The 17499-nt window shown below is 39.6% G+C and overlaps 1 protein-coding gene across 1 annotated transcript in view; it reads right to left on the bottom strand.

The window, feature by feature from the left end:
- Window positions 1-518: 518 nt before the first annotated feature.
- Window positions 519-17499, bottom strand: part of LOC137334837 (A disintegrin and metalloproteinase with thrombospondin motifs 20-like) — a 423984-nt gene continuing 407003 nt past the window's right edge. Inside the window, exons 37-39 of the mRNA XM_067999860.1 lie at window positions 14376-14467; window positions 7744-7848; window positions 519-5747 (exon numbers count right to left, since the gene is read on the bottom strand). Coding sequence (XP_067855961.1) covers window positions 5658-5747; window positions 7744-7848; window positions 14376-14467 — 287 coding nt within the window. The 3' untranslated portion in view covers window positions 519-5657. The remainder of the gene's footprint in view (window positions 5748-7743; window positions 7849-14375; window positions 14468-17499) is intronic.

The following is a 17499-nucleotide window of genomic DNA, read 5'->3' as shown; positions in this document are numbered from 1 at the left end:
GGTTGCATATTATAAAGAACATATGGTAGTGAATGTGTGCACGGTAGTAATTTAATCTCGGGCTCCTGATGATATCCAGAGCCATGATCTTGCATCTTGGGAATCCTCTGAACCCCTAGATTAAATTACGACCTTGCTATTCACTCATGATTTAACTGTTATCCTGCAAGAGGGTTGAAAGCTGCTCATTCTGAAGGAAATTGACAAAAATAGGTTGGAACTATTTGCAAAAGAGGTGAGTGGAGGAGAGCATTGATTTGGAGGAAGAACAAACTGGGAGTAAGTGTGCAGATTAGAAAGCGACAGAACAGTGACAATGTGGTGATTTCCCAAAGTTGCCCTATTCTGACTGTGGAATCCAAACTTTGAATGGTCATTACTGCACTGGAGCATTTTCCATTCAGCACATAATTTGTTTTCTCAAAGGTAAAATTATGTATGAGGTGTTGAATTCAAAGTAGTTCTATGATAATTAAGAACATCAAAAGGCAAAATAATGAGAGGTATACTAAATAAAACAATGGTTTTATTTGGGAATATTGCAGTTTTAAAGTCATAATTGTGACTTGAATCAGTACATCATATGATAAACAATGAAGTATAACAGTAGATATGCAATTATAGCACCAAACCTATTTAATGGCTATTCTTTCATCAGATTGATTTGACAAATGCATGCCGTATATTTCTTTGGAGACTGCAGTAATGCAAGCTCAGAGCTTTGCAATTCCTCTCTGTTAGTCTGTTCAGTAATAAGCAATTAATGGAAACAAATGCTAAAGTCATGCTACAAAGTCTTCAAGTACCTGTCGTAAACACATTTATAAAATTGTCGTTAATTGATTTTTTTAATATAAACAATCTACAACTTAACAGAGTAGTACGGAGCATAGTACAGTTTTTGTAACTATTTTCATGGCACCTAGTGCAAATTGTACCTTTTTTTTCTCTGATACAGACCTTTATTGTTAGGCTTTTGTATCAAGCACATGCGGTAAGCCTGATTATTAAGTTGTTTTGTGTCTCCAAATATTTATCTTTATAAAGGGAAGTCTGCGACTTTCTTTAAAACTTGCATATAGTAAATTGGCTGCTTTTAGACTTTGGTTGGATTTGATTTACATTCGTAAATGTCTCCGAGCAGAACTGTGATTGGAACAAAAGATCAGCAAAGGATGCTGAAAAGCTGTCAATGTAACTAGCAATATTAGGCAAGAGAATTTTGAATAATTATTCTAAAACCAACAATAATATTTTCAAATGCTCTTTTCAGGTCAGTTGCCTGAATTCATAATCAACTAGACACCAAATACAGTGATTAAAAATAGATTGTTACAATATAAATTTAAAAAGTCCTGAAAACATAATTAGGATGCAATAATTGGAGAAATTCAAGTAGTCGCTGAACTTTTATTTTTCTTCCACATATAACAATGTGGGCAGTAGATGTTTGAAGGTGTTCAGCATCTACTTCACAGTGATATTTTAATGATGTGGGGAACGGGCGCAATGTTACCATTACTGGATATCCTGTTTAGCTGAAGTTTGAACTCCAATGGCAGTGATTGAGGGATTAAAATAAGGATTCATGGTGCATAGGCTTCAAATTACAGATACACTTAAAATTATATTCCGAAAGGCAGGGTGCAACTTTTAGTTAAATGATTTTTTAAAAACCAATTACTGTAACAGAAATCTTAAGTAATTCAGCTCCATCCTTTTCCAGTTATATATAAAAACATCCTGTTAAATTTATTTTGTATTTGAAAATCTACCAGCCTATAACTTACTGCTGGTGATAATAACGGCCAAATGCTTAATGCGTTTGTATGGCATTCCTCCATCTGCTATTTTAGTGGAGGCATTAATCCATTTAAAATAAACAGGATAACACCTGTATAAAAACAAATGAAAGAGAATTGACATGCAAACATAATGTTCATCTGCTAATTTCTAAGCTATGTTCACAAGTGTCATACTGACGCTGAGTATGTTTTATACTACTCAATCTCGAGCACCACAAGAAGGATGTCTCCAGACTAATTCTGGATAACAGCCTTGTTTTATTATCTTGGCAAGATGATAATGCATTGCTATCCTGCCATGAGCACCTAACGTGGGGACAGCATTGTAATAATCAGGAAACATTTATAAAAGTTTCACTTTTTATGAGAGATTTTTAACACATCCGGTTGTCATGATTGTCTACCACGTTGAATCTGTTCCAGTGTAGGATTTGCCATATAGTGTATTGCCTTGTTTAATTACAGTCTTTATATCATATAACAGGTCAGAGATCATTATTAGCCATCAGTTCATCATAGCATACCGCAAAGAATGAGTGAACAGCAAAACGAATCCTTAAAAAGACAGAATGCCTTCTGTTGGTCCAAAAAACGAAAACTGTATAGCTCTCGGGATCAAACCTATACAGTTTCTCTATTGAACAGACTTCAGGTGCGTGCTAAAATTCAATGCATCTCTCAATCGGCTCACTGTAGTACCAAGCCCCCACATGGATCAGGGAGGTCTTAGATTTCATTGCTGATTGCAGCTGAGGCAATAGTAGGGGTGTTACAAATAAGCTGGTTCCTGCTCCTGATTACTATCAAGTGACCTTTGCTACAATGTGCATATGCGTGGATGTTGGATGAGGACAGGATTAGACATGACTCTCATACCCTGCATGGTTAAATAACCTGTTGACACTTGCTATCTTTGCTGAAACATGAAGCGTGGCCCTTGGGCTAGTTTCTGAAAGGCTTACAATATGCATCCATTCCCCAGCATAAGGGTTGAACCACATAAACACTCTGGGTTTGGATATCTGTTCTGACAAAAACAAGAATAGGTAAGTGCAGTTTTAGAAAAGTAATCATTCTAGTATGGGGGCAAAGGTATGAATTTGGCCATTGGCAAACTTCAAATCCAATTCTATGCTTCGCATCCTGAAAACTGCTCCATTCCTCTGATATCACAAAGGTGGCTGTCAGTGCACTGAAAATACTAGTGTCACTCTAATCCCACGGTGTACTGGACCAATACCAATGTTACACTGGTATGAAGCCATGAGGTCAGAAGGATGAAATATCCAGCTTGACAATGCTGCTTTTGTACCAAAGTTCATTTTTGAATAGGAAATTAAGGAAAATCCATACATAAGAGTCACTCTAGAATCTCTCAATGCAAACAGGGAAGACATGTTGTATTGATCTGCTTTTGCTCATTTCAGTCTTGCCCTCACTAGACTATATCAGAAGAAATGCTGTCTTTTTAAGTGTTGTTCAGTAGATTCATACAGCTGATGTAGCTTACGAACATTTGATACCAATATGAATACAACTGAAGTTATCAGTAGTCAGCAACAACAATAAGCACCTTGTTATTCTGAACGGTTCAGCCTACATGAGTTCTTGTTAAAGGGCATCGTTGCCTTTGAAAATTAGTTTGCAAAGCTTTTTTTTATGTAAACATGTGACAGTGGTATTTATATTGAAACATATCACTGCATTGCATATTTGTAATTGTGATTGTTCAGTGTAACGTCATACTGTACCATGCTTATCACACTGTTCTATTCAACAGTCATCCACAAAATGGTGACAATTCCACGACCCTCCCCTTTAAACCTTGCATACAAATATCCAATAACTTATAGAACAAGCAATGGTGGTTGACAGGGCAGTAGTCAATATCTAACACAATTTTAGTAGTTAAATGCATATGTACAAAAATATCAAGTAATAAATAGGACAGTGCATAAATATTTTACAACATAATAAAATATATCTCTTTTATATACATTTTTTGCTAAGAGAGGTAGCTTTTCCACTCAGGCCAGTGTTCACTACAGACTCTGATTGCTTTGGCATTCTCCCTGCAACTATCCTATTTAACTGGAGGAGTTAAATACTATTTTGGCATTAAGAATTTCTAAATGCTTTGGTGTTACGCAAACTGTGGACAGTACCCAGTGCAACATCAGTTATTTTGTTCATAACAGAAGATGGTAAGAGGTGCTGTAACCAGCCATGTACCTTTCAATATAATCACGATGTTTTAACTTCTAAAGAGATAATTGTAAAGTATGTAGAACCAAGGGAGCAGTTGGGACAATAGTTTTCTCTAAACAAAGTTGAAAACATGTGAATTTTCCTACATTTAAATGTCATAGGGTTAATAAAGTTAAGTTTCTGGTCTCAGAGACCTGAGTTGTTATAAAGCACAAAGAATGGAGCTGGGGTTCTTCTCTGAAAAATAGTTATTAATATCATAAACAAAATGAGTTCCGACAGCCAACATCTACTCCACCATCAGGAGCCAATAGTCCAAAAACTGCTTAGCATTTGGTGGTCTCGGCTGGGAATGAAATTTAAACAATAGATGTCAGTGGATTTATATCACCATTTTTCATGTGAGACTACCAGAAGAAACTAGTGCTCTGTCTGGTTCCATTACTCCCTCCCTCCAACTAATGCGCTCAGTACTGTCACCGGATAAGGAGATAAATGTCAATCGCACTTCACCCACGAGGGAGAAAAAAAACAATCCTTTGTCACTTATGTTCTTTGCCTTCTTCCTCCACTGTGGTTATTTTTTTGCTCGGGATTGGTGTAATCTTGTTAAAAGTCTGAACTATTTTGAACATAATTGACACGATGAAATTACCTTGGCTAGCTTACATAAAATATTGACACATAGCAACAAAAAACAGAATAATGTCCCAGTTAAACTGTGTGTTTGGTATCTCGCACTGCACAGAGTCTGTGTGCCGAGTTTAGAATTGCCAACTTCTGGAGCAGTAAAACTGAAGCTGGCACAGAGCCAACTTTTCTGCACTTAGAAAGTGTTCAGGAGATCCGCTTTGCCACCTTCACATTTAGTGCTTTTTTAAAAAAAATGGAACTGGCAGTCAGGCCAGTGAGCAGAGCTGCCTGTGTTATACATACATAAATGCAAAGTTTTGCTTTGCCCGTTTCAAAATGAGCAGGCAGCAAAGCATGCACTGATCTCAAAGCCAAAGCTGCTACACCTGTCTTGTGCAGTATAACTAGGACATTAGATGTTACAGCTACTTTTAGAGTTAATAAACAGGTCTATTATCCATCTTTAAGACAGAAAAGTGGCAGTGACTGAGTTGATATATAGCCATGACAATGATGTGCAGAAACAGTAACACGGATTGGAAGAGGGAATCTGTTCAGACAGCTGTTGCAAAATATTACGCATGGACTGAGTTTTGACTTTAGATTTGGGATAAACTAAGCTATGTATTAGTGCCTCTCCCTTCCTATCCTGCAGCATATACTATTCTATATATGCTTTGAGCACTGGGAGGACATAAATAATCTGGGCTATTCTTGAAGTTTAAACTGTCTATCCTGCACAGTCTATTATATGTGACACTGGACTTTAACATAAAAGGGAAACCAGCAAAGCTAACGATGTATGTTCCAAATAATGAAGCAATAGAACAATTGTTGCACTCTGGCATTAGCTGCCAATGATAAGAGAATGAACATCAATTCCTAGAGATTGCTGAAATTTGGACCAGTAATTATCTCCATCGTAATAAATTGCCTCCAGTCAGGTCACATTCCACAAGGTAGCTTTTTCATTCCATGAACTGCTTCATACTTCATGCCATAACCGAGCCTCTACTGTACTTGCATCAGAAGACCAGCGCTTGTTTGGGGAACACATTTTCCACAGTAGCCTCCACATCTTCCATATACCTTTGTGCCATCCTTTCAAATAGAAAGAAAGAAAGACTTGCATTTATAACAGCACTTTTCACAACCTCAGGACATCTTAAAGCTCTTTACAGCCAATGAAGAACTTTTGACGTGTAGTCACTGTTGTTATGTGGGAAACATGGCAGCCAATTTGCACACAGCATGATCCCACAAACAGCAATGAGATAAATGACCAGATAATCTGTTTTAGGTATTGGTTGAGGGATAAATATGGGCCAGGACACTGAGGAGAACTCCCCTGCTCCACTTCGAATAGTGCCATGGGATCTTTTACATCCACCTGAGAGGGCAGACGGGGCCTTGGTTTAACATCTCATCTGAAAGACTGCACCTCCAACAGTGCAGCACTCCCCCAGTATTGCACAGGAGTGGCAGCCTAGATTATGTGCTCAAGTGTCTGGAATGGGACTTGAACCCACAACCAGAATAGCTACATGCCATTTCTATAGTGATGAGGTCATGCACAAAGCAAGCAACTATGTTTTTGTACAGAAGAATATATTACAATTGAAGTGGTCTAGTTACATTGCAGTGTTTGGCATGTACAAAGAAATGTTATGACAAATTTTCTTTTTGTAATAATAGTTCTTTATGTCCATAACAAAACGGTCTTAGATTGATTGAAAGCAATATGCAGTTCACCTGTGCAATAACTCGATGTGGCTTGGGTTCTGACCACACTTCGCAATTCAAATACAAATATGAATTTGGCTCAAGTCAGATGATACGTAGCATATCCCTTTAAGAATATGGTTGACAAACATGGTGACTGAGACAATTTGACAGTTTTTGTTCCTTCCATGTTTCTGCAAATCTGTTAGTAATGCACCAACAAATGCTATACCTTCTGCCTCTTGGGCTTTCTGACATGGGCTGTGAGAAGGAATTGTCTCAGGTTGGTTGTTTCTCATTTCTGTGATGGTGTTATCCATTTCATGGTTGGCTTTAGGGTGGTTGAACTCATGGCATTAATTTTCTTGGTAGTATGGGGGGAGTTAGGGTATCAGGTTCCCTTATATCATTGTAATGAACTGTACTATATTGCATTCGATGTGTGAAAAATATTGGCATTCTCAGCTACTGAATGAGAGAAAAAAAACTTGTATTTATTGAGTGCCTTATCACATTCTCAGGACATTCCGCCCACGTCACAGATGTGCAGTCGCCATTGTTATGTAGGTAACTGCGGCAATCCATTGTTCAGGTAAGTTACAGCCTGAGTTCTATTATTTCAGTGAAACGTTTATAAACAATTCATGTTTGGTAAATTTGTGTGATACTCATGTGATTGTAGTTTGATTAAATCTTGGATGGTCCCTAGTGGGACACTAAAAAGCCTTGTGTATTAGAGAGAATTACTGGAAATTTAAGGCTGAGTTACCATGATCTTGGAGTCCCTGCTCTGCAATAAATAATTCTTAGTACAGGTCTGATTACCTATCTTTTCCCCATCCCTTCCCCCATCGTAAGATATAGATTTCTTGCAGCAGTGAGATTCGATGATTGCTGGTCACTCGCCGGTACTTTGTCCCATTTGACAATGACTGTTTGCAGGCTATTTTACCGTAAGGGACATCACAGCCAAGCTCAATCCTATTCTCACCTGCTGTAGTACCTACGTACATACGTACACCTACAGCAGGGCTTGCACCCCAATGGCTAAGTGAGTTCAGCCATTGAGTAGCTGAACCCTGCAGATCACAAAGGCTCTCAGTTCAATGCCCAATGTGTATTCATCTCAACCAGGGTCTTCAAGCCTCTACAACTGGGTTCAGCACTCCTGGAGTAAGGAGGGGAAAATCAGTCAGGCTTTCTCCTCCTGATCGCAATCAGACTCTTCCTTTAACAACCTCCTGAATCACAGCTAATTATATCACAATATAAAATAGCAATAGCATTTTAACTATCACAATGAAAATAAAATTTTGACGGTTAGTTTCAACAAAATGCAGAATGTGTGGCCATTTCTGGCCCCAAACTCACATACCTGTGATCTGTGTACAGTGACCGTAGCATAGTTTCCCTGTGCAATCCATTTCGATGCTTCCGATATCTTCAGCCCAGTCCCACTTAAGTTAATGCTAAATTGTCCCTGAAAAGCAATTTGTTAAACGTCAATAACAACATAAGAATGTTCAGGAAAAGGCCATTGGGTTCAATGAGCTTTAAATTAAACAGCTGCCAAATGAACTTACTAAAGCTCTTACAACAACTTTGCTTAAAAATTGCTCAACAGTTTTAGAGTTGGTATTCTTCAAAGGCACTTTAGTCACTAGCTCTCTGAAAGGGCTGTCCAATTTGTCCCATGCTCCTGCCCATTCCCCATACCCTATTTATATTTTTCTTTTGCAAATGTTTATCAATTCCCTTTTAAGGGCTATTATTGATTCTGCCTCCACCACTATTTCTGGTAGGACATTCCATATGCTAACAAACCACTTTTTTAGAAATAAAAATCTCCTAATCTCTCTCTCCCTTCTTCAGCTGGAGATGATTAGTTGACGTTCTGCAGTTACTGACCTGAAAAATCTCTAACTCATTTGTTTTACCTGATTTTTCATTTAATTTTATTTTTTAAAACAGTCACTGTCCACGGTAACACACAAACGCTGATCACTTAGATGAGGTACCAGTGGGTTGCTGTCAGCTGTGGGACTATACTCTGACAACAGTCTGTGCCTTTAGGTTGTGGGGGGGTGGGCGGGCGGGCGGTGGGGGGGGTGGAGGAGGGTAGAAAAGACAGATGGAAAAATAAATACATTTCAAAAACTGATTTTATAAATACAACTCTATATAGTCCTGGAAATTCTATCAGGTACCTTTAGTGTACTTGGTCTGCCTCTCTTCTCCACATGCAAACATTTATTCATTCAGTGACACTGGACTGCAACTAGATATGAAAAACATTACTTGCCATGTCAAAACTGGCTCTTATTTGTGCAATTCCCAAAACATGAAGAACTAATTTGGACCTGCTTTAAACTTATTGGGCCTTTACACTCTCCAAGGAATACAAAATGCCCAGTATTGGCTTGCTGCAACAATCCAAAGCAGGCTCAAATTAGATCCAGTTAATTTTCAAAGACAGTTGGAGCACAGGAGGAATGAGCATTCAGATAAATTTGGATTTCAGATTTGCACTGACAGACTAAACCTTGAATTCCAAATAATATTATTGTATATTTAGGGAGAACCTCTACTTGAACCACCAGACAACAGGAGACATCTCTGACACCATGTTGTCGGGGATATTGGATCCATACCTATCATTAGGCCATCAGGAATTAGAACAAATCCAGGGTCACTTATCTAGCACAGACAAGGGACACATTATTGATCGACCACCTAGAACGTGATGGTTGGGGGAACAGGAATAACTCTCTCTCTCTACCTTTTGAAACCTCTTCTCCAGCCAACACCCACCATTGTGGCTGAACACGAAGGTGAAAAAGTGGAAAATGGTGCTGTGTATGTAGAGAGGAACAGAAACTGCTACACATTTCCTTCTGTGGACAAGTACTGTGTTTCTCCACCCCCCGCAAAAGGCCACAATATCTAAAACCAAATAATCAGAATGAGACTGAAATTCAGACTGATCAAATATCTTTATTTTGGTCCAGTTCAAACCCTTTCAAGCATGATTCATAGCAAAGCTTAACATAGGGATGATAATGTGTTTTACCTACTTGTTTAACTCAGTCTTATCACTGGCACATTGGATCCCCCTCATTTTCTGCTTTTATAACGTGGATAAAAGGTGGGATCAGACTGCCTGAACTTATCTAAAGACAGCACCACATAACTGGTGCTCATTCATTATAATGGCAATAAGAGGCAACTATCTGCAGGTGAGCAGAGTTTGAAAGGGTTTGTCTCACTGGGTTACCTTTGTGTAGAGGCAGGCAGGCATATATAATGCTCTTCACTTGTGGACATTGAGCATGCTTTGGATTATGGGAACGTACCTCCCAGCAATTAAGCACCATTTAAAAATAAAAAGCAAAGTCGAACAATGGATGTGGTGGTGAGACAGGGGCCTTAACGGTACACATGGCAGAGATCAGAAAGCTCTACATTGAGGGTATGATGTGCACAAAGTAAAAATCCTACACCGGGGAGGGGGAAATTTGTAAAATGCACAAAGGAAATCAGTCCCACATCATCTGATTGATCACAGATCCACTGCAAATATGCCAGATATCACACCAAAAGCAAACCCATTTGTTTCTTTCTTTCATTATTCTTGTTCAAGCTGGAAAGGCAGTAAACGAACCTCCGATTTGTCAGACATTTGTTTCTAATGCCCAGATTTGATATCGGAAGCAGCTCATTCAATTAGATGAGCTGGACTGTTAAGAACTTTATTTCATAAAGTGGTAATCCAAATGATTGGGAAAGGTGAGGAGTTACTTAGACAAGATTCAATGTAACATAGATCATTGGAATAAATGCAGAGTCCTTGTTTTCATTATATTATTGGTGTGACTGTTTCCTCATCATGCCCACATTATTTTGAAAAATTACTTTTTTTTTCTTCAATCACTGTAGAAAGCTACAAAATACAAACTGCAGATTATGGTCATGTTTCAACACTGGACTACTGAATGTGTCAATCCTTTTTTCATAAACTAAACTTTAGCTATCAACAAACATACTGCCAAAAAACAGTGTCTGAAAAACTGGCATTTTGTTCCAAAACAAATCCTAGAGATTTCTTATAATTACAGCACATTTGTACACATTTGTTCATTGCGAACTTTCTGCTCCCAAAGATGTCAGTTGTCCTTAATTTGGGGGAAAAATATGTAATTGAGCTATTTATGTAAAGCAGAGAATGATTGGATGTGATGAGATTTAAGAGAAATGTTCAGAATGCCATAACTGATACCTCAACAAACTCTGTTTTCAATTGAGAGATTAAGGCATTCTCAGAGGTACCTAACTGTGAAGTCAGGGTATTTGTGACTGCCTGGGAAAACACTCAAACACTGAGTTTCTCAAGAGTTTCCAGCTGGGATCCTCAGGCTAAAATCTCATTGTATTAGAAACTATGGCTTATTTATCCCATTGAGAATCAAAGTCACCTTACTTTCATGTTTTTAAAATAAATATAGAAGATTGCAAAATGAGAAGACTAGTTAATGAATTTGCAATCAGCTTTATTCAAATCTATGGTAAATACTGCACACCATACTTTCCTATAAGATTAAACTGAGTTAAAGGCCACTTAACCCATTAGTACTGGTCTACAGGAATAGGATAAACTTTTTTAAAAAATATATATATTCTTGATTTCTCTGACTAGACTTCTGCCACCACAAAATGGCATTTTGATTAGCCTGGCTGTTGTATTGTTTCTGGAAGCTTCATTTAACTGATGAAGACGACACTTTCTGCTGCAGGGTGGTTTTTAGTTGGTGACCTGTTATCACTCTGAAAACTCCATTAGGTCATCCCCTGGAGGCAGTAAACTGGTTATCTCAAAAAAAACCTTCCATTCATTAGAGGCCCCGACGGGTGTCTTGCCATTCTCTTCACAAAGGTAAAGAACAATTCTGTCAACCCTCCTTTTGTTATCTGTTTCATCAAGTAAACAGCATTGTCATTTGTGCATCCAAGGGATCATTGGGTTTGTGGCCTGTGACATCTGTCTGAATCTAGGACTCAGTCATGTTGAGACTCTTACATGCCATGTGAACCATAAAACCTGGAAGTGGACTCTTGTGTTTCCATGCACAAAGATTAGGGTAAATTCAGTGCTCTCGTGCTTTTGGCGGAGAGTAGTGATTCAGCGCTGGTGTCGCTGCGCTATCTCTGGCCCACACTCCCTTCCAGCACTTGGAGTGCTGAACTTACTTTTAACTTCCAAAATAATTTATTACAAGATCTATTCCTGTGTGAAATGATAGATATAAACTTCGCAGAAGTATAATGAATTAAAAGGATGTGTATTCTTGTAAACTTAAACTTTCACTTCATCCGATAATTAGAATAAACTGTTACTACTATTTACTAGGCCCTTCAGCTTCAACCAGGACAGTCTTACCACCTCCGTGATCAACTGAAAGGAGGTGCACTTGTTCAAGGTGGGACAAGTCTGGTTATTGGCCCCCACTGTCTTCCTCCTTACCCTCCCCACCCCCGCCCCCCCCCAAACCACCCCGGATTAGAATATGTTCTATCAGTGTGCCAGCATCACAAAGTCATGTCAAACAAATCCAAATATAAAGGTTCACCATAGGGATGTACAATGATGAATATAACAGAAAATAAAGCCATAATTATTGTCAGACCTGATAAATAGTTAGGGCACTAAATTGAGCCGTGTAGCGCCCGTTGTTTCGGCGCTGCACGGCATCTCCGACATCCAAGATGGCGTCTTGGATGCGCACGCACGTTTCCTGCGTGACGTGCGCCAGACGCCATCTTGATATAGGAGTTAGCGCAGGCGCAGATAACGAACGTTGGAATCATGTACAGTAAGAGAAAATGGCTTCAATCAGTGTGCAAAGCTGATTTAAAGTGATAGACACCATTTTGGGACTTAATGCTACACTCAATGCACAATCTTAACCCCAACCATCTGAATGTGTCTTAGAGTGCCTGGAGGACTTGCCATCAGCGCTATTTAAAAGGACCATGCAGGATTTACAGGTTAGTGGCTGGATTATTGCTTCGGGCTGGCGAGACATATGTAACTGTTTTTGGAGGTCTCCTAGACTTAAATACTAGGACGCGGGGACATAGCCTAACATTTAGAGCCAGCGCGTGCAGGAGTGAAGTTAGGAAATGCTTCTACATGCAAAGGGTGGGAGATGTTTGGAACGCTCTTCTGCAGACGGCAGTTGATGCTAGCTCACTTGTGAATGTTAAATCTGCGATTGATAGATTTCTGTGAACCAAGGGTATTAAGGGATATGGGGCTAATACGGGTATATGGAGTTAGGTCACAGATACACCATGATCTCATTGAATGGCGGAAGAGGCTCGAGGGGCTAAATGCCACTGCCACTTGTTGCCTCTTGATATGCACAACCTTCTCCTGCAAGAAAGCGGGACGTGTGTCTGGGTGATGTGCCTGTCATGGTTGAATAACTGCCAGTGTGTGTGGCCTGTGAGTTGTGGGTGGGCGGCTTGAAACAGTGGTAATGTGTAAGGGTGAGAGGAAGCATCTGATTGGAAGAGTTGAGTACTGATGGAAAGAGTTCATTGGTATATGCGGGATGGGGGGTGTAGTGTGTGGTGCAGTTGGTAGGAGACGCCACTTGACAGTAGACCTCACTCACCTTGACCACTCATGTCAAAGCATTGACTTCATGATGCTGTGCGCCTGGCATTGACTTCGTCCCCCACTGTCTCCCACTGCCTTTTGAGTATATGTCTGGAGGGCCCCCCCCCCGCAGATATAGGATGTCCCTCCTTCTGTCCACCTCTTGTACCCAAGGTCTCTAGTGCAACAGCAGAGAACCTTGGTGGCGCACTCTCGCAGGCCTGGTACCAACTCAGTTCGGCAGATGGTGAGGTCTAGTGTGCAGATTGGAGGATGTGGGATTTAGTAGTGCGCAACCTTTATTCAATGTTTTAACATAACTCATCAGTGTGTAAACATAAGGATGGGAACTGCATCTGTGTTTTATGTGTGCAATGTCTGATATCCGTTCAGACTCCATGCAGCAAATATCAGGTACCAGCTACCTTTAAGAGATTTCTAAGAAACATCGTCCCTTTAAGAGATTGAGCTCCTTCTGGTGGTGGAAAGTTCGAATTGCATTGATTCCACCTGCAAGGCCTGGAAAGGAACGCTGATTGCAGGTAAGTGCTCCAGTGGGTCCAAACTTGTGTCCTGCCTGCGCAGGGGCCATTGGCGCGGGGTAATAGCATATCACGCTACCCACGTCCAAAAATGGCCCCTATCGAATTTTTCCCCCTTAGTTTCTGTATCAGTCACTGCGATAGGTGAAAATAAGTTCAGACTTGAGTGCAGGCGGCCAGGCCTTATTGACAAGGTGTCAATCACTCACTCACTCGGTGTCTGAGCAATGGATTATTCTCCATTACAAGTGGGATTTCTGACATCTGCGCTGGTACAGTACACAGGACACTTGCTCAAACAGTAGCAATGTTTTGGTTTGAACAGTAACAATAGAATCCTTATGTTCCATATCCAGGAACTCAAAAGAGCAAGCTCTAAAAGACCAGATTTAGGGGGTCTCCTTTCAGATTGACATGCTTAATCCTATTTCCCTGCAGGGGATGATTTGATATTTTTGTTTTGGTAATACGAAAGAACCTACAGAGAATTTTATTCACTCACCCCCACCCCCAGACCTCCCCAAACAAAAAAAAAATGCATGAGTGCACCTCCTTTCAGTTGATCATGGAGATGGTAAGACTGGTTGAAGCTGAAGGGCTTAGTAAATGGTGTTAACAGTTCATTCTAATTATCAGATGAAGCGAAAGTTCAAGTTTACATGAATACTGAATGAAAACTGACATTTAATATAATGATACCGTGCACATTTGTGACTACATTTCTCTTTTGTTTTAATATATACTTAAACCTACAATTGAGCACTTTCAAGTTGGAAAAGTAAATGGTATATAAAGATCATTCCTTACCTGGGGACACTTGGCTGCGCTGTAGCAATCTCCCGCTGTTGCAAATGGCACTGCCCTTCCGTGAACTGTCTGAGCAAAATGTAAGTCTGTAGCTGGAAAAATTGAGATGTCAGAAACGTATTCCACATCGTTTTCTATTTCTTCATTAAGTTACTGTTGCTCATAGAAGACATATCATGGCAGGCAATGTATCTTCATAAAACTGCTTGGAGAACTCATAAGTTCTCATAAGTGCTGAAGAGTGGTTTATGGCAAGGGTTAACTCAGAGACACACGAGCTATCTAGGATGCTTTTTAGAACAAATTGGTTGGCACATCAGATGAATCAGCCATCTCAGAATTGTGTATCTCCTCCACATACCGTATCGGTTTGAGACAATGGGGAAGTGTACATCAGAGCCTAGAGATGGTTGCACCATTCAAAGGTACCCAGGGTACATTCAAGATAGTTTGCTGGAGCAATAATGTTCTGGACTCAACAAAAGGGCAGGCCATACTGGATTTAGTAATGAGTAATGAGCCAGACTTAGATAAATGTTCCCTTACTGTTAGATTATTAACTAACAGTGATCATAATATGATCATATTCAATGTTAGTTTTGAAAAAGCAAAACTTAACACAGTTAGTAAGATTCTAGATTTTGGTAAAGCTAACTTTAACAGGATGAGACAGAGACTGACGACAGCAAACTGGTCAAAACTGTTTCTTTGGGTAAAATGACAGATGGGAGGTGTTCAAAAAAGAATTTAGTTTCATACAGGACCAAATTATTTACCAAATAAAACAGCCGTGGTCGACAAAAGAGGTGAGAGATAACATAAAACTAAAGGAAAGAACATACAGAAGTGCAAAGAATAGTGTAGATCCAGGGGACTGGGAGAGATATAAAGAACAGCAAAGGAAGACAAAAAAGATAGTAAGAGCTGAGAAAAGGGAATACAAAAAGAAACTTGTGAGTGATATCAAAATGAACACACAGTTTTTACAATTATATTAGAAAAAGGTTAGTCAAGGGTAATGTGGCCCCTTTAAAAACAGATGCAGGTAATATTGCAAATGAAAATAAAAGAAATGGCAGACTTGTTGAATAATTACTTTGGGGGTGATTTTAAACCCCAAGAACAGGTGGGTTGGGGGCGGATGGGAGTTGAAAATAGTTGTTTTTTGGGTCGCGACAGCAACCTGGCTTTATTTCCGGATTTAACATCGGCGTGTAAAAGTACAGGCTTCCCACTGGGAATGCAAAGTCTGAAAATTTTGCGGTTGCGACCCAAAAAAACAACTATTTTCAACTCCCACCCGCCCCCAACCCACCCGTTCTTGGGGTTTAAAATCACCCACTTTGTGTCAGTCTTCATAGTAGAGGAAGAGGATAATATACCTGATATTCCAGGAAAACTAATAATCAAGGACTGGAATTCACTAAAGTTAACATAAGCAAGAAAGCAGTATTAGAAAAAACAATGGCACTAAAGACTGACACATCCCCAGGACCTGATGGTATCCACCCCAGGGTTTTAAAGGAAGTAGGTGAGGAAATTGCAGCTGCTTTAGCCATAATCTTCCAAAGCGCTCTCGATTCAGGAATTGTTTCTTTTTAGTTTGGAAAGTTACAAGTGTAACTCCATTATTTAAGAAAGGAAGAGAGAGAGAGAGAAACCAGGAAATTATAGACCTGTTAGTCTAACATCTGTTATGGGGAAGTTATTGGAATCTATAATTAGGGACAGTGTGACTGAGCACTTAAAGAAATTTGAGCTGATTAGAGAGAGCCAAAATGGACTTGTAAAGGATAAGTCATGTCTAACAAACCTAATTGAATTTTTTGAGGAAGTAACTGAAGGAGTAGACAGGGGATGTAGTCTATGGATATAGTTTATATGGACTTCCAGAAGGTATTCGATAAGGTTCCACAAAAGAGACTGTTAGCTAAAATTAAAGCTCATGGAATTGAAGGCAAATTATTGACCTGGTTAGGAGATTGGTTAGACGGTAGAAGACAGAGAGTGGGGATAATGGGTATGTACTTGAATTGGAAAGAAGTGACTAGTGGTGTCCCACAAGGATCTGTGCTGGGGCCTCAACTATTTACTATATTTATTAATGACTTAGATAACACAATAGAGAGCCATATATCCAAGTTTGCCGATGACACAATGATTGGTGGCATAGTAAGTAGTGTAGGCGGGAACATAAAATTACAGAGACATTGATCGATTAAGTTAGGGGACAAATCTGTGGCAGATGGATTTCAGTGAGGTCATTGAATGGCGGCACAGGCTCGAGGGGCTGAATGGCCTACTCCTGTTTCTATGTTCCTACCCTATACAGACAATGCAGTTACCACAAATCCCATAGCACTTTTTAAAGGTACTCCGTATAATATTTAATCTGTGCATTCCTAAACCGGGTCCTTGACCGAACCATCTCAAAACTGATTTCACTCCTGGACAGGATAGGAGCAAAAACTTTGCATCTGCTCGGTAAGGCCTCTCTCACCTCTAGCTTCTCAACTCTTTGTTGCAACTTTTCTTGCCTATTTTATCAATTATTACTAAAGTCAGTACAGTTCTGAACTTATTCCTCCATCCTACATGCTCTTTTCTCACTCACTGTGTTGAAATCAAGATAAATCACATTGTCACCTACTGTAACCCTTCATTTCCAGGACCTCAAAACTGTGGAACTCTTTATCCATGTCAGACCTCCCAAACAGCAGACTTTTTAAAAACCCAAATTTGGTGTTACCAAATCACTACTACTTGATGTTTCCCATCTACTCTATTCAACTGTGGTGGTGTCTTGCATTATATGCCTTAGCCCTGCACCTATATTTCTCAATAATAAAAAAAAACACTGTGGTACCCTCCAACTTATGGTAATGCGTCTGTCCCTATCAAAATAGGTGTGAATTCTGCTTTACACTTGCACCATCGTACAATTTCAGAGCACAGAAGGAGACCGTTCGGACTTGCATTTGTGCTGATTCTGAATGAGCTATTCATTTTGTCCTGTTCCTTTGCCCTTTCCCTAATTTCTTTACAAAAAAAAATGTTTTTCCAAATATTTATCCACTTCCCTTTCCAAAGGTATTATGGATTCTGCTTCCACCACTGCTTCTGG

Source organism: Heptranchias perlo, chromosome 18 (genome assembly GCF_035084215.1).
Source record: "Heptranchias perlo isolate sHepPer1 chromosome 18, sHepPer1.hap1, whole genome shotgun sequence".
In the NCBI taxonomy this organism is placed as follows: domain Eukaryota; kingdom Metazoa; phylum Chordata; class Chondrichthyes; order Hexanchiformes; family Hexanchidae; genus Heptranchias; species Heptranchias perlo.
The sequence above is the reverse complement of the archived record's forward strand: the minus strand, read 5'-3'. Positions and strand labels throughout refer to the sequence as shown.